Source organism: Talpa occidentalis, unplaced genomic scaffold, assembly GCF_014898055.3.
Source record: "Talpa occidentalis isolate TD23 unplaced genomic scaffold, MPIMG_talOcc4v2.1 talOcc4.15, whole genome shotgun sequence".
Taxonomy (NCBI): Eukaryota; Metazoa; Chordata; class Mammalia; order Eulipotyphla; family Talpidae; genus Talpa; species Talpa occidentalis.
The window spans coordinates 48,031,380-48,057,052 of record NW_023601543.1 but is presented as its reverse complement, the minus strand read 5'-3'; the positions used below and the strand labels follow the sequence as shown (position 1 = coordinate 48,057,052).

The window sequence follows — 25,673 nt, the reverse complement described above, 5'->3', positions numbered from 1 at the left end:
TGATCATATCCTTATTTTACCAATGAGGATACTGAGGCACAGAGCAGTTAAGTGTTGCCCACTACAATCTGTGTAAAGTCTTTGGCCCAGGGCCTGCCTCATAGTAAATATTCAGCAAATATTAGAGTCTATTATTAATTGTTATTAATAAATACATTCAGTGTCATTAATATTGATATCAATAATGAGCACAGCCACAGCTGAGAAGAAGCAGAGCCAGGGTGAAAAGTCCCATCTCCAAATTGCTAGCCATTTATTCTTTCCACTGTACCCCCAAATCTCTATACCACTAGGTCCTACTTAGCTGTGAGGCTACCATTTTGGGTTTTCCTTCCCTTGGTCTCACAATGGCCTAAGCATGTAGTCCCCCAAGACCCAAGGCCTCTGCCCACTGCTTTGTGCTCAGCAGCACAGCCCTCCCTTTGGCTGACTGTAGGGCTCGGGGGAAGGGTTATGTCTGCTGGCTTCCAGAGAGAGAACAGGCCCTGCCTGAGAAGGCCACTTCTTTCAGGCCCATTTCCTTTCTGTCAGAGACAGTTTTCTCTGGATTTCAGGGTGGGGCCAGGCTCCTTCAAGGCATTTCCTGATGGGAGTTTATATTTGGCCTCAGCAAAAGGAAAGGGAAGTAGGCAAGAGGGGTGGGATGCAGAAGTGGCATAGAGTCAAAACAGGCAAGTGCCAAGATTTTGTAGGCCAGGAGAAGGAAGCAGACCATGGCACCTGCCCCCTCCCTCTGGTGAACTTAGATGCCCTCACCTCACCTTGGGATGGCAGAGCTAAATGCTCCTTGAAGTCAGAATGCTTCCACCCTCAGAAAGAGTTTACTTTCCCTTCCCAAACCTTTGGACCTTGGTTTCTGGCCCTCTGGTTTCTGTCCTGGGGCAAGGTGTTCTGTCAGTCAGTCAGTCAGTGAATCATTTGACTGAGTTATAAGTGTTTGCTCAGTTCTACATCCCTGATCTGGTGATATCAGAGGAAGGGGTAGAGTCAGAGGCCCCGGCACTGTTTAGTTGGAAAGCAGGAAGCAGTTGCCAGAACATTCAGTAGCCCTTACCACACTGCAGTGGGAACAGTGAGACCAACAGGATGCAGTGCAGTGAAGCTCCCATTGAAACAGAGGAGAGAGACTCAGGTGCAGATAAGAAGGTAGTAGAAATGGGTAGGGGGCCACTTAATTTAACCCAGCCATTCGGTGGTAAGGGGGTGGTGAAAGGTCAGAGGAGGAAGGCTTTGCAGAAGGGGGTGTTTGGCCTTCATCTTGGTAAATATTAGGAGTTTGCAGCTTTGAATCAGACTGGCTCTAGACTGTGGAAAGCCTCCAAGGTCAGTTCAGAAGTCTAGTGTCTGTCCTGGGCTGTGGGCAGTGAGAAGCCCATTAGATTGCAAGGCAGGAGAGTGGCCAGGTCAGAGCTGGGCTCTTAGAAAAGCAGCTTGCAGAAAGCCTGTGGAAATGAGAGACTTGAGACTGAGAACTGGGAGGGATTATATAATCCAGAAACTGCAGCCTGACTGCACGTGGGAAACTCAAACATGACCATTTGAGGGAAAAGTTGAAAGACCTTAGTGACTAAAAACGTGTACAGAGAAAGGATGGAGCAGGATGACTGGAGATTTAAGCCTTGCTGTTTGGTGCCTTTGGAGTAGGAATGTAAGGCGATCGGGTTGGGAAGGATCATAGGTTTAGTCTCGGTCCCCCTGAAGACCCTCATTTGAGTGTCCCAGAAGAGAATGTTCAGGAGCTCCCTCTACCAAGCAGCCAATGTTGATTGCACACACTACTGCTCAGTCTAGATTTTGGTTAGTGGCAGTGTGAAGTGGTGAAACAGGCTCAGACAGAAATTAGAGCTTTCCCAAGGTCACCCAACACAATCCTAGTGGAGTGAAGGCCAGAACGGAGATCTCTTGACCTTCAGTGCAATACTCTTTCCACCCATACCACAGTGGAGGGTAGTTACCACCGGTCTGACACCTACCCCAGACCGGTTAGACTGGCATCTCTTGCCTCCAGGCTGGGGATTGGAGGTGATGGAGCAGCGAAAGGCTTATTAAAACACTTGCCCTTCCTTGTCACAGTGACCTTGTCAGAGCACCTGGGACTAGGTGGGGGCAGAATCCCCTGGGAGCAAGAAAGCTAATGAAGGGATGGTGACAAAGTAGGTGACAGCTTTGACCTTTGCTGTCACAGGAAAGCCCTGGGTTGGGCAGGAATGTGAGTTGTCTGTGCCGGCCCTGCTGTGTCGAGCCTGGGAGACCACAGGCCAGGACAATTCTGGACCCACATTCTCAAGCAACCCCAATAGGCTAAAGGACTAACTGGTTTAGCCACAGGGCCTTCCCGACCCTCGCTCACTTCCAGTGTATGCCAGAGCTCGGGCCCCAGCTTCACGAAGGGGGGTGGTACAGCTGAGGGCTCCTTATGTAACTCCAATGTTTACAAAAACTCCAAACTAGAATTGCCACCTCTTCCTGACTGAGCCTTCAAGAGGTCTACAGTGGCCACAGACAAGGGACCGTCATTGAATATTGTGCCTATTCTTCATGTCACCCTTTGGGACATCTCAAGATGGGGTGAGGCACTTGAGGTCCCCAGATAAGGTGTGGGCTGACCCTCACAGTCACACTTCAGGCCTGGAGTCAACCTTGCTTTTGTTGTGGGGCTTCCTGTGTTTTCTCGGATTTTTATGGCATTCCTGGTCCCTACCAGTAGATGCTAGTAGCGTCCCTCTACAGTTGTGATGACCGAATATGTCTCCAGGCATGCCAGAGGTTCCCTGGGTGGCACAGTTGGCCCTGGCTTAGAATTCCTGGGGCCATGTCGTGGCCATGGAGTGTTGAGGAGACAGGGGTGTTAGAATGAAGAGCCACACAGGTAAACCTACTGCTGATGAGCATGAAGATTCAGTGGCTTGATTTTGCTGCCACCCAGTCCTGCGATACTGCAGCCTCCTGGCTAGTTTGCTTTGGTGGGGCCTCGGTTTTCACATGGAAACTCTAAAAGTGTTGCTTGCTTGGGCCCAGGAGCTTGGCAACCAGCTGTAGCTCTGACTGAGAATGAGGCTGGAATTTGAACAGGTGCAACAGGGGCCCCTAGTTCTGCCTGGTGACCTCACAAGGTGGAGGCCAGCCAGCATCCAGCACTGTCAAACTAGGCTGCTTTAAATCTGGTGGCCCTTGCTGTGGCACCCCTCCTGTGATTTGGAATGTGGGATGAGAGCTATTTTGGTCTTGTCTCCCTTCCTCCCTTCGCCCTCCTCCCCTGTAAGAATCTAGTTAGAGATGTGGTTCCAGCTAAAAGCAGCAGGAGCAGGGAGAGGCAGCAAGAGTACCTGACCTCCCAGTGGGTGGGGTATTGCAGAGCCCCCTGAATGTTCACTCCAGCGTTAGGAGGGGAAGTCTCTGCAGTCCTGCAATCCCTACAGTCCCTAGTGTGGGCTCTCATGTACACCCTCTCCCTTGCCACCTCCCCCCACCTGCCAGAGAGAGAGGTGGGACAGCCAGTCAGTCATCTTGCAACATCTCTGCCAGAGTCACTGCCAACTTAGAGGGCCCCTTGGTGCAAACTGGAATAAAACACCACCTCGGGGATCTGAGGCTCGAGGCTGGGTGGGCATACTCTTGTGACCCAGGCCCCTTAGTGCCTCCTTATGGGCTGATCAGAAGCACTTGGAGCCAAGTGAGTTACTAGCCCTCAGACCCTTATGACGTTAAAAGGCCAGCCTCTCCTCCTCAAGCAGGGTACCTCTCTAGAAGTGAAGGTAGGCAAAGGAAACACTCTTGTTTTCAACCAGAGAAATGATCTGAGAAGCTGTTTGCCAGGACCTAGCATTTCCCACTCTACCTACTTGGGATACCAGCTGGGCCTCAGAGACTCCCTTGGGAGCCTGGGTTGTCCCACAGATGGCATCCTAGGTCTCCCTTCACCCCCCAGGACACTGACTTTTCTTCCTGTGCTCACTTAGAGCCCACTACTGATAGCAGACCTTATTTTGGAGACACCCATCCCATGTTGAAGGGCCATGGAGGAGATGCCTTTTTAAAGAAGCTGATAAGGAAGGTCCAGGAAACCAATCCATTTGTTGAAAGCTGCTTTATGGAGCAGGTCAACTAACTGAGTAAATGACATTCACCAACACCCACAGACCTGCCCTGTGCTGACCTACCGTATGCACTCACACTACTGCTCTTCACTCTCAATTGCTTGGGCCTAGAGAGAGCATGACCAGTGATTAGAGCCGGCCTGAGTCTGGCCTCTGGCTGAATCTTTCAAAGGACCTATGCTGTTGCTATTTCCCTGGCCTTGCCTGTTTAGTGGTTCTCTTAGCTTGGCAGCACTTGCTTTAGAATCACCAAGAGAATTCTCAAAAGCAAACAACAAACCCTATACCCTCGAGATTCTAAGTTCATTGGTCATGCTCAGACCCCAGACTTTGAAATTTTTTAAGTTCCTGGAAAGATTGTAATGTGCAGCCCACATCGAGAGGTTACTACTCTGGCAGTAACAAGACACTTTGATCTGGGGCTCTGATCTTCCACCTACTGCTTGTCCTGGGCCCCAGGTGTCTCACCTGGTCCCAGGCCTGAGTTGGATTTGGGGTGAGGAGGGAGCAGGCTGAACTGGGGCCCAGGCAGCTCTCACAGAACACTGAGAAGTTTGAGTAGCTTCCCAGTAATCCGGCAGAGGGGTTGGTGACTTTGTGACTTTGTATGGGGGGCTGACCTCCCACAGCTTAGCTTCCTGTTGCCATTATCTTTTTCTCCCCACCCTCTTTTCTCACTCCTTTACAACTTGAAGATAATCCGAGCTGAGCTCAAAAGACAACGTGAATGCAAAGTTCAAGTAGTCATAACAAAAGCAGTCTTCTGGAAGACTCGCTTTCATCTAGGCAACTGCAAACCGGCCAAAACCTGACCAAATCCACATAGTAACCACAGAGGGAGGCAAGGAAGCTGTTAATCTCCACTGTGTGAAAGCAAAGGTTAATGCAAATTGCCCAAGATCACTTAGGCAGCAAGTAAGCGAGCTGCCTGGATTGGTAAAAGTTTTTCCTCTGGCACATTTACCGTCTTTGGGCACTGTTGCATTTCCTCGGTAGGCAATGCTGCTGCTTTTTTACTGGGTTCATTCACTCTAGTCTTGTTCACATAGTGTTTCTCAAGAACAGAAGGCCTGATTCTCTCATTCCACTTTTCTGCTCCGTACTGAGGCCCCCTGAAACGTGGCCTGTGTAAGTATGGGTGCAGGTATTGTCACTGACCTCTGAAACCACACTGGGTTGCTCAGATACTTTCTCCAGGAGACCTATTGTGGCCCTGGGGCCTGATTTGATTCTGGAGCTTTCTACTACCCTCCCTCACCCAGCTCTTCTGGCTTTAATTAGCCAGGCCCTTCTCCAGGGAGAGAGTTTGGGTGTAAGTGCAACTTGTGCCAATCGAGTTCCATCCCTAACCTGTCCTGGCATATCACCCTAACCTTAGCCAGATCACAGCCTACAGACTATAGCAGCTAAAACTCCTGGAATTTGCACATCTGGAATCAGAGGGCAGACCAGAGGCTGCAGACATTCCTCCATTACTCACCTCAGCCTGCCCAGTGTCACGCTCCCCGCCAGGTACATAAAGCAATTCTTTTTTTTTTTTTTACTCTAAACACTGTTTTTATTATCTTTTTTTTAAACTTTTTTTTATTTAAATAATAAATTTTATTTTTACATTCCCCATACAATTACAAACCCCCCATTCTGACCCCAATCCCTCCCCTCCGGCCCCCCACCCCCCATAGAGTGTCTCTGGTTCATAGTTTTTTGTTGATTTTGATTTTCATTTTCTTATAGTTACTCATTTTCCTGGTCCCTTATTTAAGTTTTCTAGATTCCTGCTATGAGTGAGACCATCCGGTATTTTTCTTTTTCTTTCTGGCTTATTTTGCTGAGCATGATCCCTTCCAACGCCATCCACGTTGCTGCAAATTGCATGTGTTTATCTTTTTTGAATGCTGAGTAATATTCCATGGTATATATGTACCACATCTTCTTGATCCATTCATCTATTTTTGGGCATTTGGGCTGTTTCCAAAAAAAACGGAGTACACATTTTTCTCAAGCGCACACGGATCATTCTCCAGGATCGATCACATACTGGGGCACAAGACAAACATCAACAGATACACCAAGATTGAAATCATACTGTTAGGGGGAAAAGGACGTCCCAAAGCAAATTCCATATAGGCTTTGTGCACTCCACCCCCACCCCAGGTCAAAGCCAAAGACACTGGGAACTCCAAATCCCATCACCACCAAAGGGAAGGTGGCTGGGACCGGAGGGTGGGGTTCAGCAGCCAGGTGGATACAAAAGGCAGACACGTGGGCTTTGGGGATCCCCCATTTTTGGCTCTCTGGCCAGCTCGGAGAGTGACTTTGGGTTTCCAGGTCGTCGGATCGGGTAGGACGCATTAAAGACTTTATTTCCCTATTTTCTCCCTGAGTTGTACATTTTCCTTATTTCTTTTTCTCTTGTAAATAAACCTTTTATTAACCCTTTTGTGTGTGTCTGTAGTAGAGTATTCATAAGTCCCTTTAAAGCGCGCGGGTGAGCACCCACAGCCAGGAACCCGTTTAATATCGGGGTTGCTCTATAACAATACCAACCATCTTTTCTGACCACGAAGGCATCAAACTAGAAATAAACCATAAAAAGAAGGCAAGGAACTATCCTACCTCATGGAGATTAAAAACCACACTACTGGAAGACCACTGGACTAATGAGGAGATCAAAGAAGAAATTAAAAAATTCTTTGAATTGAATGACAAGGAGGACACCAATATCCTAACTGTATGGGATGCAGCAAAAGCAGTAATAAGAGGAAAATATATAGCAATAGAAGCTCACATCAAAAAACAAGAAAGAACTCAAAGAAACAACCTAATCTCGAAGCTCAAAGATCTAGAAAAAGAACAACAAAAAAACCCCAAAACCAGTAGAAGAAAAATAATAAAAACCAAAGCAGAAATAAATGAAATTGAAACTAAAAAAACAATCCAAAAGATCAATGAAACCAAGAGCTGGTTCTTTGAAAAAATAAATAAAATAGACATAAAGCAATTCTTGTTCTGGGTTGCCTGCGCTCTGACTCCATGTGAATACTCAACTGGGTGTGGGTGGTCACTTCTGGCCCCAGCCTGGGCAGGTCAGGATGGGTGGGAGGGACAAAGGCAAAGTCCTTTAGCTCAGTCCTTAATCACCAAGATCTCTGTCTGACAGTTCCATCTGGGAGGGAGCCTCAGGGTCTCCAGCCCTCCTTGAGGTGGTATATTGTCAAGAGCCAATGTCCCTGACATCCTGTTGTGTGATAGCCCATCACATTCTCCAAATTCCTTCTAGGGACAGCAGTTGGGGCATTCAGCCTGTGGCCCTCTTCAAACTCCTAGGCTCTTTTATCTGTTGCAGCCTTCTTGAAACATCTTACTCCACACCTCACTGCCCTGAGCTATTTGGCCCTTTTTCTGACAATTGTGTGGACACAGCTACTTTCCAAACCCAGGAGAGAACACTAGCTGGGCCTCATTCTCCTGTTCGCTCTTTCTCCTTGAGACCCTTCTGAGTCAGAATGGGGAGGGATCTCATTTGCTGGTACTATGTGCCAGGGGATTTTCTTCTCTAGTATTTTATCCAATGCTCTCACTGGCTATTTTTAGTTATTACCCCCATTTTTCAGAGCAGAAAACTAAGCCTTAGAGATGTTCAACTACTTACCTCAAATTAGCTACTGACTGGCAGCACTGGGATTTGAAGTTAGGCTTGTGACTGCCCTCAACCAGAAGGGGCCCAAAAGTTGGCTTCGAGTTGGTTGTTTTACGTCTCAGCCCTCTGCTCCCCTGGCATCTGAGGACCAGTGAAGGGAACCCACTGTGAAAAGCATGGGACTAGAGGGCTGTAGGTGGGAAAGAAAATCCTTGGTGCCCACTGAAGTGAGCATCAGGGAGCAGCAGCCCGTCATATCCCGTGCTCTGTGGCTTGGGTAGAAGCTGCAGATGTGGGAGGCCCAGGATGGCATCCTGCCTGCACTCTTCCACCTTTGGGCTTAGGCAGAGGCACAGGGGTGATGAGCAGGAAATCCACTCTCAGCCCCTCTCTTTCCTCGCCCTCGAACCATGACAGACTGATGGAGTGGTACTTCAGCAGTGTGTTCCTGGGTTGTGGGTCTCTCCCTGAAGACTGGCATTCCTGTTGGGGGGTTGCTAGACTACAAATGACCTTTTGGGCCCAATCTTTCCTGTGCGTGCCTTTCTGAAAACTCCATCCTTCCCCATCCTTTGAAACATTCCCTTTATCCTAATGACAGGAAAGCAAAGGTGCCTTTTAGGAGGTGCAGTGAGGATGGGGACAGGCCTTCTTCAGGACCTCGGCAGACAGTAATGGTGGGAGCCAGCTCCGCTGTACTAGCAGGAAGACCATGTTCTTCAAATGCTCCCTGGCTCAGCATGTGAAGTCATTTTCAGGGTGCTTTTACCACATCCCCCAGACACCAGTGCCTTTAGAGTCCTGGATCCTTTCCTGGGTCTGCATTGCCCCCTATCAAAGGTATTGAGGTACTGCTAGCTGGGCTCTACCTGGGATCTCTCAGAGGCCCTGGTGATTCCTAGGTTTCTATCATAGATTAGAAAGTTCCAGTCACGTAGAACACACACATGCACCAACAGATTCGGATGTGTGCACAGACACATAATGTCACACCCACCTACATGGATCATGGACCTGAGCAAACTTGGGTACATCTATTTCTAGAGACAGATGCGGGGGTGGGCTCTGATCTGACAGAAGCCCTTGTGGATATGCACAGGTGTTTGTGTCTGCCCCACCCCCCCCCCCAGAAAACCCTCACCTGAGGGACTCTTTCCCCCTCAATTCCTCATCAGCTCATTATTGTTTTGGATCAACTTCTACCCTCCTACAGTCTTCCCTCCCTCATGAGCCTGCCTGGCATTTCTGAAATACAAGTTTGTCCTTTAACTTATCAGTCCCAGCTGCCAGGATCTCATCCTGGATTTCCTTGTGGGAGAGCACAGGGAACAGAGAGCTCTTCCTGTCTTGGAAACACCCCATCAGTCTCCTTGGAGTCCCTTAGCCACAGGCACTAAGGAAATGGAGGCAGAGTTGGGGAGCAGGACTCCATGGCCAGAGCAGCTCTGTTAAGCCAGCAACCTCTCCCTACCCTACAATGCCAGGTCCCAGAGTCCCACCTCACTGCTCCCTGGCTCCGCCCAGGTGGGAAGCAAATGGCTCCCTGAGTACTCCCAGGGCTGCGCTGCTGGTACTGAGTCTACCCTGGCCAGGTGGGCCTCCTCTGTGGCCTCAATCCAGCTGCCTGGCCCCATGAGGCTAGCAAGGGTGCCCTCTATTATGCTGGGCACTCCCAGAGCAGAAACGGGAAGCTGGCCCAGCCATTGCTCTTCAAGATTCTCACAGACCTTCACTGTGTCAGCATGACTGTTGGCATGGGGTTATGCTGCAAATAGGCCTGGGCAGAAGAGGGGGAGGGGAACTGGTGCAGTCTGGGGAGGCTCCCTGGGGAGGGACAGCTTGAAACTTAATGAGTAGGGAGGAGGGGGAGAAGAGCCCTGGGGAAGCTGCCTGTCAGCAGGATAGGAACCTTGAGCTGGAGTCAGAATGAGCTTGCTCTGCAGCCCCAGCACAGCTACTTTGTCAGCTGCAACACTACACGAGCCTTTCCTTTCTGGTCCTGTGTCGAGATCCATGAAATGGGCATAGTGAAACTTCTCACCACTTACTACATGTGTTAAATGAGTCTCGGTTATGAAGATGGCTGAGGATGTCGGATATGATGATGAGGAGAGTGAATGAGCATTTCATAGCCCTTGCTGGTCTAGGATGATCAACCTGCTCCATGGATGGCATGGTTTGAGAATATGAGTAGGACAAGCAGGGAATTTGGCTCAAGGACAGTGGCCCACAACATACACGGGGTAGGGCTTGGGAACAGGGGGAAATCTGAGCTGGTTGTGATATAGAACAAATGTGCTAGCCTCTCAGTGCTTCTCTCCCCATTTCTAGATCACTAGAACTAGAGCTGCAAGCCCCTACTAACCCCATTTCCCTGCCTGCTTCTCTCTCTGGTTCCGTTTTAGAAGCTGAGGCCAAAAAAGCATGTGAGTGGCTCCGGGCAACAGGATTCCCTCAGTATGCTCAGCTTTTTGAAGGTATGGCTCCCCCACCTCACCCTACCCAACACTATCCCACCCCAAAGCTTTCCTTATTCTTCCATTTTGTTTTTCATCTATAAATGGGTCAAATCAGATCCTGTCTCTGACCTCATTTAAAGCTGTGTGCCTGGATCCTGCTCAAAGTTTTTCAGGGACTTTGCTCCTCTAGTTCCAACCCATCTCCTACGTCATTGTCTCTGCTGGAACGCTCTCGTAAGCTCTGGTGTTGCCCACATCTTGACCAGGGCCACTGTTTCGTACCCCTTTTGAGACCACCATTTACTTAGATGTCATGTGGAGCATACACCCTGGTGCCTCTGCCCTCACCTCATCTTCCCCGTGGCCTCACTTTTCTGTTTCCCTTTATTTTCCTGTTTTTTTCTTTTTTAAAGTGTTGTTCAGGCTTGCTCTTTCCACTTCCCCTCTTCCTTCCACACCCCCACTGCACCCTGGCTTCACCCCCATTTTGCCAACAAAACAGTCCTTATCAAGCTCTCTAGTGACCTCTCTGTGGTCAGATTCAGTGGTCATTTCCCAGTCCTTACTCAGCCTTTCAACAGCACTCAGTGCAGTTGGCCACTCCCTAGCTGGACTAGGATCATCTACTTCTGGAACATTCTCCCATTCCTGGCTTTCTCTCGCTGCTGCTCTCAATCTTCTTAGCTGCCTCTGCTAACTCTAGCTGGTAGCTAATATGTCCTAGTGCTCAATCCTGACCCCTCTTCTATCTCAACATTTCCTTCTCAAGAGCTCATAGTCATGGGACCCTTGTGCCATCTGTATTCCAATAACTAGGAGGTCTAGGCTCACGGAGTCCCTCTAGCTTCTGTGCCTCCAGAGTAGAGAAGAGAGTGTGGATATCACTTCCAAGCTCCAAGACCTGATTGGCCACCAATTTAGTATCTACACAGATGTCCAACTGTTGTGTGAGATTTAACAGATCTAAATACCAACTCCTGAGAGCAAGATCATCCACGTGAGCCTCACATCCAGGAAATCTCTTTAATTCCTCCTTCCCTTCACCCCTCCCCCATGTATGACCCTTTGCAAGTCCCTTCTTCCTTTAGAATATATCTGGAATCAATCCACTAACTACCACCTTTACTGTCACATCCGGTGTGATTCAACATAATCGCTGGCCTGGCCTAGTGATTCAACCTTCTTCCTGTGTTCCCTTCTCTACTCTTGGAGGCACAAAAGCTAAAGGGACCCCATGAGCCTAGATCTGACTCCATCACTTTTCCCCTGCAAACCTTCCTCTGGCTTCCCAGCACACTCAGCTAAGTAAGCCTGAGCCAGCACTGTATTCTTGCCCACAAGCCCACACCACCCAACTTCTATCCATGCTTCTTCTCTCCAGGCTTCTTCCTACAGCCTACTCACACCAGGCTCTTCCCAGCTTGGAGGCTTTCATGTCCATCTGGCCTAGGGTACTTTCCAGGCCGTTTGCATGGCTGGCCCTTATTCTCTGGACTCAGCTCAGAAGTCACTGCCTCAGAAAGTCCTCAACTGACCACATCTCTCGAGTAGCCCCCACTCCAGCCTCCCTTTACCCTATCACCCCAAATAATGTCCTCCATGGCATTTATAACTGCAGTCCCTTGTTTATCTCATATTGTTTATTGTCCATTGCCCCCATGAGAACGTAAACGCCATGAAAGCAGGGGTCATTTTTGTCTTGTTCACTGGTGTATCCCCAGTGTCTGGGACAAAGTAGGTGCTCAATGAATATTAGTTAAATGAGTAGATGGGCTTGTTTTAACAGTAAAGCTTAAAGGTGTGTGGCTTCCCTCTCCCTTCTCCTCTGCTCATTCTTCCCGCTCTTCCCGCTCTCCAGTGGATCAGGATCCCCTGTTCTGGGTCACCTACACATGGTCTCCTCTGTCCTCTGTGCTACGTTCTCCCTGCCCCCTGGCTCAAGGAGGAGGCTCATAGTTTGAGCAGCCCAGGATTAAATGGGCCCAGGGAGGGGGTGCTCCCTTGGTGGCACAGCGGTTGAGCGCTGGGCTGCGAAGCTGCCCGTAGCCTCTGCAACACCTGTTCGATCCTCTGCCGCCAGCGAGGGTCCCACATGGCGCGCAGACCTCTCCTGTCTCACCCGCTGCTCCCCTCAGCAGTGTATTTCGTCAATCTGCCTGTTCTGCTCTCCGCTCTGGCTCTGGTGAATTCTCTCACCCTCCCACACCTCTGACTGTACCCAGTGCTTGTATAAATAAATAAATAAATAAATAAATAAATAAATAAATAAATAAATAAATCTTAAAAAAAAATAAATGGGCCCAGGGGAGCCCAGGTAGGTTCTTGTAGCCACCCGGGGCCTCGAGCGTACAGTCCCTCAGTTCCTCATGGAGCTGTCTCAGTGACTGATGGGTCCTCTCATTCAGCTCCACTCTCCTGGCCTTTCTTCAACCTTTCCCCCAGCAGTCCCTGAGCTCCTGGGCCCCTCCTTTTTTTTTTTAAGATTTGTTTTATTTATTTTATACAAGAACCGGGGTACAGGCCAGATGCGCGGGAGGGCGAGATGATTCACCAGAGACAGAGTGGGGAGCAGAACTGGCAGACTGATGAAATACATTGCTGAAGGGAACGGCGGGAGTGACAGGAGAGGCCTACCGCACCATGTGGGACTATCGCTGGCTGGCCGGGATCGAACCGGCGCTGCAGAGGCTGCGGACAGCTTCACAGCACGGCGCTTAACCGCCTGCACCACCAGGGGAGGCCCTGGGCCCCTCCTTTACTTCAGGCTTTCTCCTTCTCCCTGGCTCCAGCCATCTTGCCTCCCTGCTTCCCTGACTTCCCTCTTCGATCTCAAAGGTTATTGGCACTGAATTTCTCACTCACCACTCTCAACTCATCTTGGCTTCTCTCTGCTATACAGAAGATTTGTTTCCCCTGGATATTGGCTCTGTGAAGAAGGACCACGGTTACCTGGACGAGGACTCTTTGGGGGCCCTGTGCAGGTAGGGGGACTTTGGGTCAGGCCTGGGAGGCCAAGAGCCTGGCTTGGAACTTGCTTCTGGAAAAAACAAACACTTGACCCCTCTAACAGGAGAAGGCCAACCTATTCACCAGATGCATCTGCTGGGATCAACAGGTTCACTCTGATTTCTTTTTATTTTTTAAGATTTATTTATTCATGTATACAAGATGTGGTGTACAGGCCAGAGATGCAGGGGGGTGGTGAGAGGATTCACCAGAGAGAGGCGGGGGGGGGAGAAGAATAGGCAGATTGACTGAAATACACTGCTGAGGGGAGCAGCGGGTGAGGCAGGAGAGGTCTGCCATGTCACGTGGGACCCTCGCTGGCCAGCCAGGATCGAACCTGCGCTGCAGAGGCTGTGGACAGCTTCACAGCATGATGCTCAACCGTCTGCACCACCAGGGAGGCCCCACTCTGATTTCTGTGTCACTCAGGCACCCTAGCTGAAAGCCAGGATGTGGCTTGTATGCCTTCTCCCTTCAGTTAGGTCCCCTAAACATACCTCTGACGTGTTCCCTCTTTACTCATATGATTTGGCCCTTGTTTGAGGTCAAACCATGGCTTCTCCTTAAAACGACTACAGTTGCCTCCTCACTGGCCATCCTCTTTTCAGGCTTTGCATTCCGTCCCAGCCACTCCAGCCTCTCCACAGCAACCAGGGTCAGCCTCCAAGCGGTGCCCCTCTGCTTAAACCATGTCTCTGCACGCGGGTGAAAGTCCAAAGCTTTTTTAATATGCAGGATGCCCAAGGCTTTTTGCAATCTGTCTTTGACTTAACCTTATCAGCCTCAGCCACTGTCTCACATCCATACTGGTTTGTTTACTGACCCTGCCTTGTCAGAGCTCCTGTCCCCTTTTCCCTCTCCCTCCAAATCTCATTTTTCTCCTCTGGGAAGGCTTCTCCATGTGCACCCGCCTCCGTTCATGGAAATTTATTTTTCCACCTGCTCTGTGCCTGCTGCACCTCCTGTTTGCTCTGCTCTGCTCTTGAACCTGTCCCACCTTGGTAGTAGTTTGTCTCCATCTATAAGCTCCTGGAGGGCAGGAGCTTCCCAGTGACGTGCCTGGTGCTGAAATCTCACAAACATTGGGGTTGGGAAAGGTTTTGGTGGCTCGGGCATGTGATGGCCTCTTGGAAGTGTTTGATAGGCTATGCCTGTTATGGGGGGCTGGAGCCCTTGGGTCAATGCTGCTTCATTTCCTTGCAGGAGGCTGATGACCTTGAACAATTGTGCCTCGATGAAACTGGAGGTTCATTTTCAATGCAAGCAGGCGAGTCATGGCGAGGGTGCTGTCTGTGGTCTTGGACCCCGGGGGAACACGGGACATGCAAACCTCTCTTGGGAAATTAGCTCCATCATCCTGGGAGTCTGGGGTATCCAGAAAAGTGCCCTTCTCCAGCCTGGGAGTGGGGTGCGGGGAGCTCTATGAGGCCTTTGGGTCTTGGCGAGGTTGGAGTATAACAGCATGTGTCCTGACTTTTGGGCTCACCTACCCACCCCTGCCCTCAACCCACTTCTCCCATCTGCATTTACTAGAGAAATCCATCTGCTTCAATTACCTCCTTTGATGGCAGAATGTCTTTGACCTTGGTTTGTGTGTGTGTGGTGGGGTAAGGTGGAGGGGGTGCTCAGAGGCAGAAAAGAACATGTGGTAGAAAGAACATGGCCTGTACGGTCTGAGAAGTCAGGATCCCCAACCCCACAAGAGCTCATCCCTTTGACCTTCATTTTATACAGTAAATTAGGGGTGTTATCAATAGCTTCCCAAGGGTCTTTCTTATTCTGCCAATCTGGGACTGCAGAAACTGAGAGGACTCTGAGTCTGCACAAAGCCCTTGTGTGTGGGGTCAGGCTTTGCAGGTCTCCCCTGGGGATTTCTCCACCAGAGGCCTGCCATCAGTGGGTCAGCCAAGTGGTTAGAGCCCTGAACCAGGAAGCAGGAAACCCCTGGTCCCAGCTCTACCACTGACTACTGAGTGACTTCGGGCTAGCCTCTTCTCTCCCTGGGCCTCAGTTTCTCCACCTTGAAGATGAGGAGAAAAAAAATTGAAAATGTAACATTTCCTTTCAGTTCTGGCATTCTATGATTCTAATCTAAGACTGTAGAGACTTGGGAGGCTGCTGAGGTCAGGAGGTCCAGGAGCCTGGATTCTAACTCTGGTCTGTTATTGACTTACTGCATGATGGTCTAGGGCCCTGGGCCAGCAGCTTCCCATTTGTAGGTCTAGGTTTTCCTCTCTGTAAAATAGTAGGAGGGGGAATGAGATTAATCAGATCATCACTACCAACCCTCTAGGCTCCATCTATGACTCCTGGCTTCCTCCAGCTCTGCCAGAGCCAATGCTCCCCTCTAAAACATATCCCCAAGCAGAAGGCAGGGCCCTGCACCTCTATGTCCCCCAAGAGTTTGGAGACAGAGAGTGGAACACAAACAAGGGCTTGTGGGCTGGGTTTCTCTGACCTGCTCCTGTGGCACCCTTCCCAGAATGAAGACTCAGAGGAGGAAGAGCAGTGCACCATCAGCAATCACTGGGCCTTCCAGCAACAAAACAAGTGCTGGTCTCACGTGGGTTCCTCTGATCTGCTGGCCCCACTGAGCCCTAGCCTTCCAGTGACCTCCAGCTGTGAGAGTGTCCTCACTGAGCTTAGTGTTACCTCCCTGCCAGCCATTGCCGTGAGCTTACCAGCCCCTAAGCCAGCAGACCTGCCTTTCTTAGGCTGTACCCCTGGCCCAAGTGAACGGCCCCTCCTCAGCCCCACCCGGGGCCAAAAGGGTCTCCAGTCCAAGGCCAAGAAGCACCGTTCACGTAGCTTCCTCAAGCACCTTGAGTCTTTGAGGAGGAAGGAGAAGGGTGGCGGTCGACCTGCAGAGCCCGAGCGTAAGGCAGCCACCTTGGAGAAGACCACCAAAGCCTCTACTTCCTGTAGTCGCCGTGGCTTCCTCTCAGCTGGATTCTACAGGGCCAAGAACCAGACAGTTACTTCAGCCAGTGGTGGTGGTACTGAGGCTCAGAGGGCCTGGGAGGCCTGGCCTGCCACATTCTGGCACCCTCAGCTGACACACAGGGGTGACTACTTGGTGCACGTGCCCAGGGACCACAAACCAGGCACATTCCCTCGCTCCCTCTCCATTGAGAGCCTGTGTCCTGACCATGAACACCGCCTGGCAGATTGGCAGCCAGGTAGGCGCTGGGGCTACGAGGGACGCCGTGGCTCCTGTGGTTCCACAGGCAGCCACGCCAGCACCTATGACAACTTGCCTGAGCTGTACCCAGTGGAGCCTGTACTGGCCGGGGCTGAGGCTGAAGATGAAGAGGAGGGTGAAGGCAGCTATGCCCACCTGGACGACATCCTTCAGCATGTATGGGGCCTGCAACAACGGGTAGAGCTTTGGTCTCAGGCCATGTACCCAGATCTGGGGCCAGGAGAGAAGGAAGAGGAAGAAGATGAGGAAGAAGAGGAAGAAGCTACTTTATCAGTAGAAATAGCAACAGCTGAGGATGAAGACCAGGCCGAACCTCTGGGCCAGGTAGAGGCTGTGGCGCAAAGACAGTCCCCTGTCCTGGGCCAGGCTGATGTGCAACCGGTAGTCCCATCTCAGACTCCAGCTGAGGCTGCATTCCCAGCACAGGCAGAGGCTGAATCCCCCAGTCCAGCCCAGGATGATGAGCAGGAGGTGAATTCAGGAGGAGAACCCACTTCTGTGGAAGAAGGACACTCCATTTCTTACACTGGGGCCTCCTCGGGTGAACTGGATAACAGTGGGAGCTTCATGAACGAGGGTGAGGCCGCAGGGCCCCCAGCTGGACTCCAGGCAGCAGCTCCCCGGGAACGGCGAGATTCAGGCGTTGGGGCCTCGCTTACCAGACCTTGCAGGTGGGACTTCAGGGTAGAGGTGGAGACAGGTTCCTCTGTTGTCTCTCTATCCCCCTCCACTCCTTTTCCCTCCCTTCTCCCATCCTGCCTCCCTTTTAAGTCAGTTTATTAATGGAGAGGACCAGGGGTAGGTTCTTGGGAATGGGTTGATTGCCTCCAGGCAGCCAGTCCCAGGAGGGAAATGGGAAGCCTGCAGGACTCCAAAATACAGAATGTTGCTTTAGGCCCTGCCTCTGGTATCACCTGGAGTAAATTGTAGCTCTTCTTTGGGCCCCAGTTTCCCCATGTGGAAACCGAGGGTGTTAGAGGAGATGGTCTCTGATCCCCACTTTTCCATTCTGGGGTTTCTGGAGCAGCCCTGGCACAGAAGTTTCAGTTGGGGGTTGTTGGCACTAAATGGGCCATCCTCCCTGACAGCATCTTGGGCAGCCCTGGCATCTAAGATGATGCCCTCCTCAGCCCCCTCAGGGCCCAGCAGCAGTGTCAACAGTAGGTAGTTTCCCCATTCCCCTGATTTATTTTGTCTTTTGGGAGAATAAAGGGACTAGAAGAACATAACCTTTTCAAAGCTTTACCCAAAACTGCTCCTCTGGCTTCCTCCCCTTCTCAGCAGGAAACTCCGCTGGCACAGCTTCCAGAACTCCCACCGGCCCAGCCTCAACTCTGAGTCTCTGGAGATCAACCGACAATTTGCGGGCCAGATCCACCTTCTGCACAAGGGCTCGCTGCTGCGGCTCACCGCCTTCATGGAGAAGTACACGGTGCCCCACAAACAGGGCTGGGTCTGGTGAGTGCTGCTGAGCCATGGTGGCTGGGGAGCTCCTGCCCATATCCTGTCTTCTTGCCTGACCTCATGCCAGGACTTCGGGAGGGTGAGCCTCAGAGGGTGGCTGCCAGCAGGCAGAGTCTCCCTGCCAGCTCAGTGACCTGACATATCAGGCCAGAGGGGCTGTGGCTCCAGAGATCAGTGTGGCTCTGGGTATCTGGGGCAGGGCAGTGCATATGGGATCCATGTAAGTATGGGTGCCATGTTTGACAAGGGAGGTGAACCTAGGGCCTTGAGCTGTTCCTCTCCATTCCAACCTCCATGCCCCCACCAGGGACATTGGCTTAAAATGGAGTTTTGGGGTCACTTTCCAGACCAGCTCCCTTCTGTGACTCCCCATTGCTAGAGAATTCCTCCCCATCATAATCCTTTCACTGCATCATCTGTCAGGCTCTTTAGTTAGCCACTCATAAGCAATGCCAAGGGGAGTAAAATATGGACCATTAGAATGAGGTGGGTATCAAACACTTCAAGAGGTCACAAATATAGACCAACATATATGAATCTCAGTATAATCTGCAAACAAAAATCAATAGAAGTAACACGTGTTCTTTTTTTCTGAGCCCCCTGATACTGCAAACAGTCTCCAAGCCATGTCAGGACCTGTTCCACTCCTTCCTCACCTCTTGTCCCTCCCCCAAACAGGTCAGTGCCCAAGTTCATGAAGAGGAATAAGACCCCAGACTACAGAGACCAGCATGTGTTGGGGGTGCCACCCCTCATCCATGTGCAGCGCACAGGCCAGCCACTACCACAAAGCATCCAGCAAGCTATGCGCTACTTGCGTAGCCAGTGCCTGGACCAGGTGAGACCCTTTGGGGAGCCACAGAGGTGGTGCTGGGGTGGGCTGAGGCTGAGCAGTTGGGGAGGGCACTGCTCTGCTCCTTCCCCTGGATCTGACTGCTCCACCAGAGGCCTTTCTGGTCCTCAGAAAGTCCCAGCAAGGATGGAACCAAAGCTCCCTTTTGCCCAGCCATGCGCCAACTTCTTTCTGGCCTGGGCTCTGTTGCCTTAACCTAGGCCCACCTTTTCCTACTCATCACTAGGAAGCCAGCTTTTGCCTTGGCTGAGGCCATCAAACCCCTTCTCTCTGGTGTTACCATTCTCACCTCCCCTGCCAGTGGGAAGCCTGCCAGGCTTGGAGATCTCTGGGGGACAGCCTACACTCGTGACCCATGGGCGAGGGCTGGCCTCACGGTCCCCCACCCACCCTTCTACCCCTCCTTCCTTCCCTCCTCTGCATGGACCAGGTGGGCATCTTCGGAAGTCTGGAGTGAAGTCCAGGATCCAGAACCTGCGCCAGATGAATGAGACTTCCCCCGACCATGTCTGTTATGAAGGCCAGTCGGCCTATGATGTGGCTGACCTGCTGAAGCAGTATTTCCGGGACCTGCCCGAGCCTATCTTCACCAGCAAGCTCACCACCACCTTCCTGCAGATCTACCAGCGTGAGTTTCCTGCACTTTTCCCCACAAAACTGCCCTGCTCTCAACCTCCCTGAATCCCAGGGCTTGTGGGAGATAAACCTCGTGCAGGCAAATGGAGCCTCACCTGTTAGCTCATTGGAACATTCACCATCTGGCCTCCCCAAGCCTATTCTGTGGAAGGATGGACTGAGGCCCCAAGGAAAAGTAGGGACTTACCCAAGGTCACAGTGCGCATTAGCAACACATTAGCACAGTGCACATTAGCAACACATTAGCACATTAGTGCACATTAGCACCTAGATCTGGGTGCTAGATCTAGCACCCAGAGCCCACCCCCTTCTGTCTCCCCAACTTCCCTTGGCATTGCTGTGCCTTCTGCATTACCAAAAGCAGGAGGTGCACAACTGGGGCCTCTAGGGGAATAAGGAAGCCTTTCTCCCATTTCTTCCTCATAGTCCTGCCCAAGGATCAATGGTTGGCAGCAGCTCAAGCCGCTACCCTGCTACTCCCTGATGAGAACCGAGAGGTGCTACAGACCCTGCTCTATTTCCTAAGTGACATTGCCTCTGCTGAGGAAAACCAGATGACAGCTGGCAACCTGGCAGTGTGCCTGGCCCCCTCCATCTTCCACCTCAATGTCTCCAAGAAGGATAGCCCCTCACCCAGGTGAAGCAGGGCAGGGCAGGGAAGGGAGGGTTTGGGTCCCATTGGATTTTTGGCCCTTGATGGCTGGCACTGCAATTCTCCTATATCACCACAAGAGACCGGCCTGATTTCTCAGGCACCATGGTATGTTGTGAAGTAGGATCTTCCAAAGAGCAGCAGGACCTTTTGTCTTCACCACTGGCAAGCTGGCTTCTAGGGAGCTGGAAGCTAGTGGCTTCTCACATGTCTTGCCTCATGCCCTTGTGCCATCCTTTCCTTCCTGGGCCTTTCCTCCAGAATCAAGAGCAAACGCATCTTAGTTGGCAGGCCAGGCCCTCGGGACTTGAGTGAAAACATGGCGGCTACCCAGGGCCTATCACACATGATCAGTGACTGCAAGAAACTTTTCCAGGTGAGTTGCTCAGGCCCACAGTGCCTCCTTTCCAGATGCAGGGAACCATTTGCACCCAAGTCAGGGGTCGGGGTCAACTTGACTCAACCTCCTATTTCCAACCCTTCTCCCAAAAGATTCCTCACCACTCTTATTGCAGGAGCCAGGCCTCTCTACCCCCTTAACTACTGATGCTCCCCGTGACCATAGCCCAGTGTGTGTGTGTGCCCTCCCAGGTGCCCCAGGACATGGTGCTACAGTTGTGTGGCTCCTACAGTGCCGCTGAACTCAGCCCTCCTGGCCCCGCCCTGGCTGAACTGCGGCAGGCCCAGGCAACTGGAGTGAGCCTGAACCTCTACATGGAGGAGAGCGTCCAGGAGCTGCTGCGCGATGCTGCCGAGCGCTTCAAGGGCTGGATGAGTGTGCCGGGACCCCAACACACAGAGCTGGCTTGCAGGAAGGTGAGTGCTGGTTATCTCCAGCTGCCCAACAGCTAAGAGAGGGTATGCTGCAGGCAGGGGCCCAGATCCCAAAGGGAGGTGTTGCCTGCCAGCCTCACTGTGCCTGTATGTGATTCTTAGAGAATGTCAACCAGCAGAGCAATTACCTTAAGGAACTGAGAAGCATGAGACCAAGGGGTTTCTGTCTGGATCCCTGCTGGAATTACCTTGCCAAAGCCCTGCTCCAGATTGTTACTACTCCCATCTCGCCCTGAACCAGCCATGCTGAGCCCTTGATATTTCCACCTTGGTACTTTTGCCTGTGCTGTCCTGCTGCCTGACTGACCTGTCTCCAAGCACTGCATTTCCCAGCCACTTGAAGCCCCAACTTACCATGCCACCTTCTCCATCCAGAGCTTCCTGTCATGCCGCAGGCTAGAAATGACTCTCCTGTCCTTCTCTTGCACTGGTCATGTTTTCTTGAAATCTGATCCTGACTAAGATGGCAAGGCTGCGTTTACCATGTATTATAGTCATAGTAAAAACTTCCTTACAGGGTCACAGTGGGGAGAGGCTCAGACAGTGCCTGGCACATACCAAAGCTTCGGTCAGTGGCTGTTTGTGTGGCCTGCACAGTTCTGTCACCCACAAGAGGTGGTGATCCCTTTAGGACCATCACCTCCTCCTCTTCCTGTTCATTTCCAGAAATGCCAAGCACTGTGCCTATTTTTTTGGTAGAGCCTAATAGGCCTCAGGGAACATTTGTTCTGTCACCTCCATGTACTCTTGATGGGGCAGAGAAGCAGCCGTCTGAAATGGAGCAGGTCCAGGAACTTAGGGATGGCCAGTCTCTGCAGTGAACACAGGCCTGGCCTGAGGCTGGAGTGGGACTGACCCAGACCTGACAGCTGCCTCCTGCTCCCAACCTTGTGACTGATAGGCAGCAGATGGCCACCCCTTACGTGTGTGGAAAGCGTCCACAGAAGTAGCAGCCCCTCCGGCTGTGGTGCTGCACCGCATTCTGCGGGAGCGGGCCCTCTGGGATGAAGACCTGCTGCGGGCCCAGGTGCTGGAAGCCTTGATGCCTGGTGTGGAGCTGTACCACTACGTCACTGACAGCATGGCGCCCCATCCCTGCCGTGACTTCGTGGTGCTCCGGTGAGGAGCCCTGGCTGTTACCCTGTTGTGCTCTGGGGTACCGGGGAGGTGAGTAGTTGGCCTCCAGAGGAATCTGAACATGTGTGTTCCTTCCCTGCAGGATGTGGCGCTCTGACCTGCCTCGTGGGGGTTGCCTGCTGGTTTCCCAGTCCCTGGATCCTGAGCAACCTGTGCCAGAGTCAGGGGTCCGGGCCCTGATGCTCACTTCCCAGTACCTCATGGAGCCCTGTGGCCTGGGCCGCTCCCGGCTCACTCACATCTGCCGCGCTGACCTAAGGTACCAGACCCCATAGCTCTGGCCCCTTCCTGGCCTCTGCACCAGGCCACTGATCCTGGAGGTTGGAGGCAAGTCCTTTCTTTCCTCTCCTGGCAAGGGCTCAGGGAAGAACCCATTGCTCACACATGCCTGCTTCTGCCTCCCCAGGGGCCGTTCTCCTGACTGGTACAACAAAGTCTTTGGGCACCTGTGTGCCATAGAAGTGGCAAAGATCCGGGACTCCTTCCCCATCCTTCAGACAGCTGGCCCTGAGACAAAGTTGTGAGCTTCAGCCTGAACCCAGGATGACACCACTCTGGAGCCTGGCACCAAGGGTGTAAGGGGGTGAGAGGGGCAGAGCAGCCCCCAGAGGTGGCATCTAAGGGCAGAACTGGGTCCTTGTGGCCCCCTTACCTTTCTTTCTCACTTCCCAAAGATCCTCTGAACATACAGGGCAGGAAAAGAGAAAGTCAGTGTGCCATCTCCACTCTACCTCCACTTCCAGCCCCGGAACCTGTTCTACTCAGCCAAGAGAGAAGAGGGGTTTTCCGAGTAGGAAGGCCGCCACTGCCCTCCAGACCCACATAGCCCAGTTGGTCTGAAGCCTTGATGGCTTTCCCACCTGCTGGGGAAGGAGAGGAGAGCAGACTGTACCGTCAGAGTTCTGTCAGATTGAGAGGCCAAGCCACCCTTTTTCGGTGCTAGACTCCCTGTGGAGGTTCTGATCCTGCCCATGGGGACAACCTTGGCCCTAAAACTAGCTTTTCCAGAGAACTTGGCCTGGAGAAGATAGGCACAGGCAGTCCAAGGGCAGCCGAGCCACCACAAAATGTTTTAGTTGTATAAATACGATGCTGAAATTGATGAGGCTGATTTAAAGCACAAGCACGGATGGGCGTCTAGCAGGTGACGTGATGATTTGGGATAACTTGGGATTTGAGAGTATGTGGGTGGGGATCCTTCCTTTCTCAGGTCTCAAGAGACCAATTAACCAGTCCCCACTGATCTGGATCCCACACTTTGCCTGCCAATCCCTGAGGGCCCATGTAGCCTTTGACCATGAACTGCCATCTCTGGAGAGTGGAGGGCCTCACTCTCACTGTGCAAGCAGAGAGCAGAAGCACATGGCAGCGATGAGTTTGTATCTGTGTCTTCGCCCCTTTTCCTGCTCTTTCTGCCTCTGGGAATAGGAACCTAATAGTTCATTCAAGCAGAGACCTGGCCCCTGGCTTGGTGCTCAGGCAGCAGGTAGAAGGGCCTAGTGTCATTTCAATCTGCTGGGTTTTATCCAACCTGATCTATCCTGTCCACTGGCCATTTTGGTTCATATGGAAATTCAAATGACATGCAAATTCCAACTAGTGCTTTATAATTCTTTCAGCTACATAAACTGGAGCGGGATGGTTCCCAGCCAACATTGTAATTTTTAAGCCCATCTCATTTATTTGTACCTATAAATACTGTACAGTCAGAATATATATATATGTATTTGTGTATATATATAGACACATATATCACACATATACACACATTCATATATATTCTCTCGCGAGTGTACTATAATCTGTGGGTGGGGCAAGGGTCTAGAAGGCCTCAGGAGCAGAGCACTTAAGAGGAGAGGGAAGGCAGAGAGCAGGGTACATGTGACCCTCAGCAGAACAATAAAGTATTAACTGGAGATGCACTCTGGCTGCGTGGCTGTCTTTGCTGAGATGACAAGCCATGTGGAACTGCCACATGGGATGGGTGACAGCATGGCTTCAGTGTTAGGTCTGAGGCTGTGAGCTCTATTGGTATAGAACTGGAGAAAGCTGAGGAGGAATGGGGAGGGGCCTCAGCGCTTCTCTTTAGGAGGTGATTTGGGTATGGGGCAGATTCTGAGGATCCAGGCCTTGGGCATAAACCACAAAGTACCTCCTTGACCTGGCTGGTGTCCCTGATGTGAGTGGCCCACACGCATAGCCTCAAGCATCCTGACTGCAGCTCCATGGGAAGATGACCCTGGCTGTGCTGTCCTTTCCATTCTACACACATGAAAAGTGGCAACCCAGCCCCAGAGGGCTTGAGGACCCTGTTCCAGCTGTCAAATCATCTAAGAGAGGTCTGAGTGCCTCGTGGCAGCCCTTGATCTGGCTCTAGTGACCAACGCAGCTCAGGGGGTTAGAGGGGCCCTGCATTTTGACTTCCCCCAAGAAAAAAAGCTTGCCTTTGCCATGTTGCTGTAGGATTCAAATGTCCCAACTTGGAGGGGCAAGAGAGAGTACAGGCTTTGTGATCAAATGTATGCTGAGCAGTCGGAGGCAAGCAAGGGTCTCTCCTGAGCCTCCGCCTCTTCAGAAAGGAAATGGGGAAGTGATACCCGATGCTAGTCTGGCTCAGTAGGTGTTCAGGTTTACCTGCCTCAGTCTGTACCCCTCCAGCCTGAGCAGATTGGGGTGCCTTCTCTGTCTCACTTCTCTGTCACTGCCTTCCACTCTTCTGGGTTCTGCTTTGCCTTTCCTCACTGCTGTTCCTAAGAGCTAGGTGGAGCTACAGACCTATGAGCCTCTTGGTTTTGGGAAAACAGTGGTGGTACCCCACAGCTGCATGTAGTAGGGTGGGTATTAAGGGATAGCTGTGTGACACTTCAGTCACAAGTTCTGGAGGAAGGCAGTGAGGGGTTTTTCTGGCACTGGAATGACTACTTTTCCAAGGTGAAGAATGTCGTGAAGGTGAGCAGGATGAAAACCCAGGAGGTGATAGAATCTAGGAGACAGTTAAGAGGGATAATTTGGGGAGGGCTTGAGAATTCCTGTATCCTTTCTGTTGTGGACTCTGTTGCCCTGGACCCCTACGTCCAGCATTCTGGGAGAGGTAGTGCCAAGCAAGAGAGCTTCTTTGGACCTCAGTGTCAATCCCTGCATAAAGCAGAGGCTGCCATCCCCACCTCTCTGCCCAGCTCACCATGCAGTCTACAAATGGATCACCACAGCCTGTGCACGCGGGAGTGGGTACCATGATGATGTGCCCGGCCCAGGCCGTTACTCCCACACGACGAGCACTATCCACAGCCACTTCTAGCACTCAGTCTTTTATCTCATGCCAGCCTGAGTTCGCCTCTTTCTTTCCCCAGCCTCAGTCATCCTCTCCTAACTGATTTCCTCCCTTTGCTCCTCAAACACTTTTTGAGTGGACTTTGGTAACATAAAACTAACCTCAAATGTACCAACATGTCTCTACATCTCGGTGGTGACATCAGGGACGGGACTAGTGAGAGTCGTCCCTGTTGCCCAGTGTCCACAAAGTGTCTGGATCAGCACAGGGAGTGTGTGCTTAGTGCCATTAAGCATGCGTGTGGTGGGGAGGGGGGGCAGGGAGCAGGGAGCGTGAGACTGCATGACTGGGTGCTGGGAGTGGCATGGACATCTGGGAAGGGTGAGAGAGGATGACAGCAAACCTTTTTTTTACTGTCCAGG

At 51.7% G+C, this 25,673-nt stretch overlaps 1 protein-coding gene across 1 annotated transcript in view; it reads left to right on the top strand.

Annotated features, from left to right (window-relative positions):
* The window catches only part of STARD8 (StAR related lipid transfer domain containing 8), a 75,025-nt gene extending 50,158 nt beyond the window's left edge, over positions 1–24,867 (top strand). Inside the window, exons 3-15 of the mRNA XM_037512309.2 lie at positions 10,143–10,214; positions 13,096–13,177; positions 14,406–14,469; positions 15,685–17,075; positions 17,689–17,862; positions 18,547–18,708; positions 19,153–19,349; positions 19,784–19,994; positions 20,271–20,385; positions 20,601–20,825; positions 21,745–21,962; positions 22,063–22,239; positions 22,387–24,867. Of these exons, the coding sequence (XP_037368206.1) occupies positions 10,143–10,214; positions 13,096–13,177; positions 14,406–14,469; positions 15,685–17,075; positions 17,689–17,862; positions 18,547–18,708; positions 19,153–19,349; positions 19,784–19,994; positions 20,271–20,385; positions 20,601–20,825; positions 21,745–21,962; positions 22,063–22,239; positions 22,387–22,504 (3,206 nt within the window). The 3' untranslated portion in view covers positions 22,505–24,867. The remainder of the gene's footprint in view (positions 1–10,142; positions 10,215–13,095; positions 13,178–14,405; positions 14,470–15,684; positions 17,076–17,688; positions 17,863–18,546; positions 18,709–19,152; positions 19,350–19,783; positions 19,995–20,270; positions 20,386–20,600; positions 20,826–21,744; positions 21,963–22,062; positions 22,240–22,386) is intronic.
* Positions 24,868–25,673: the final 806 nt, after the last annotated feature.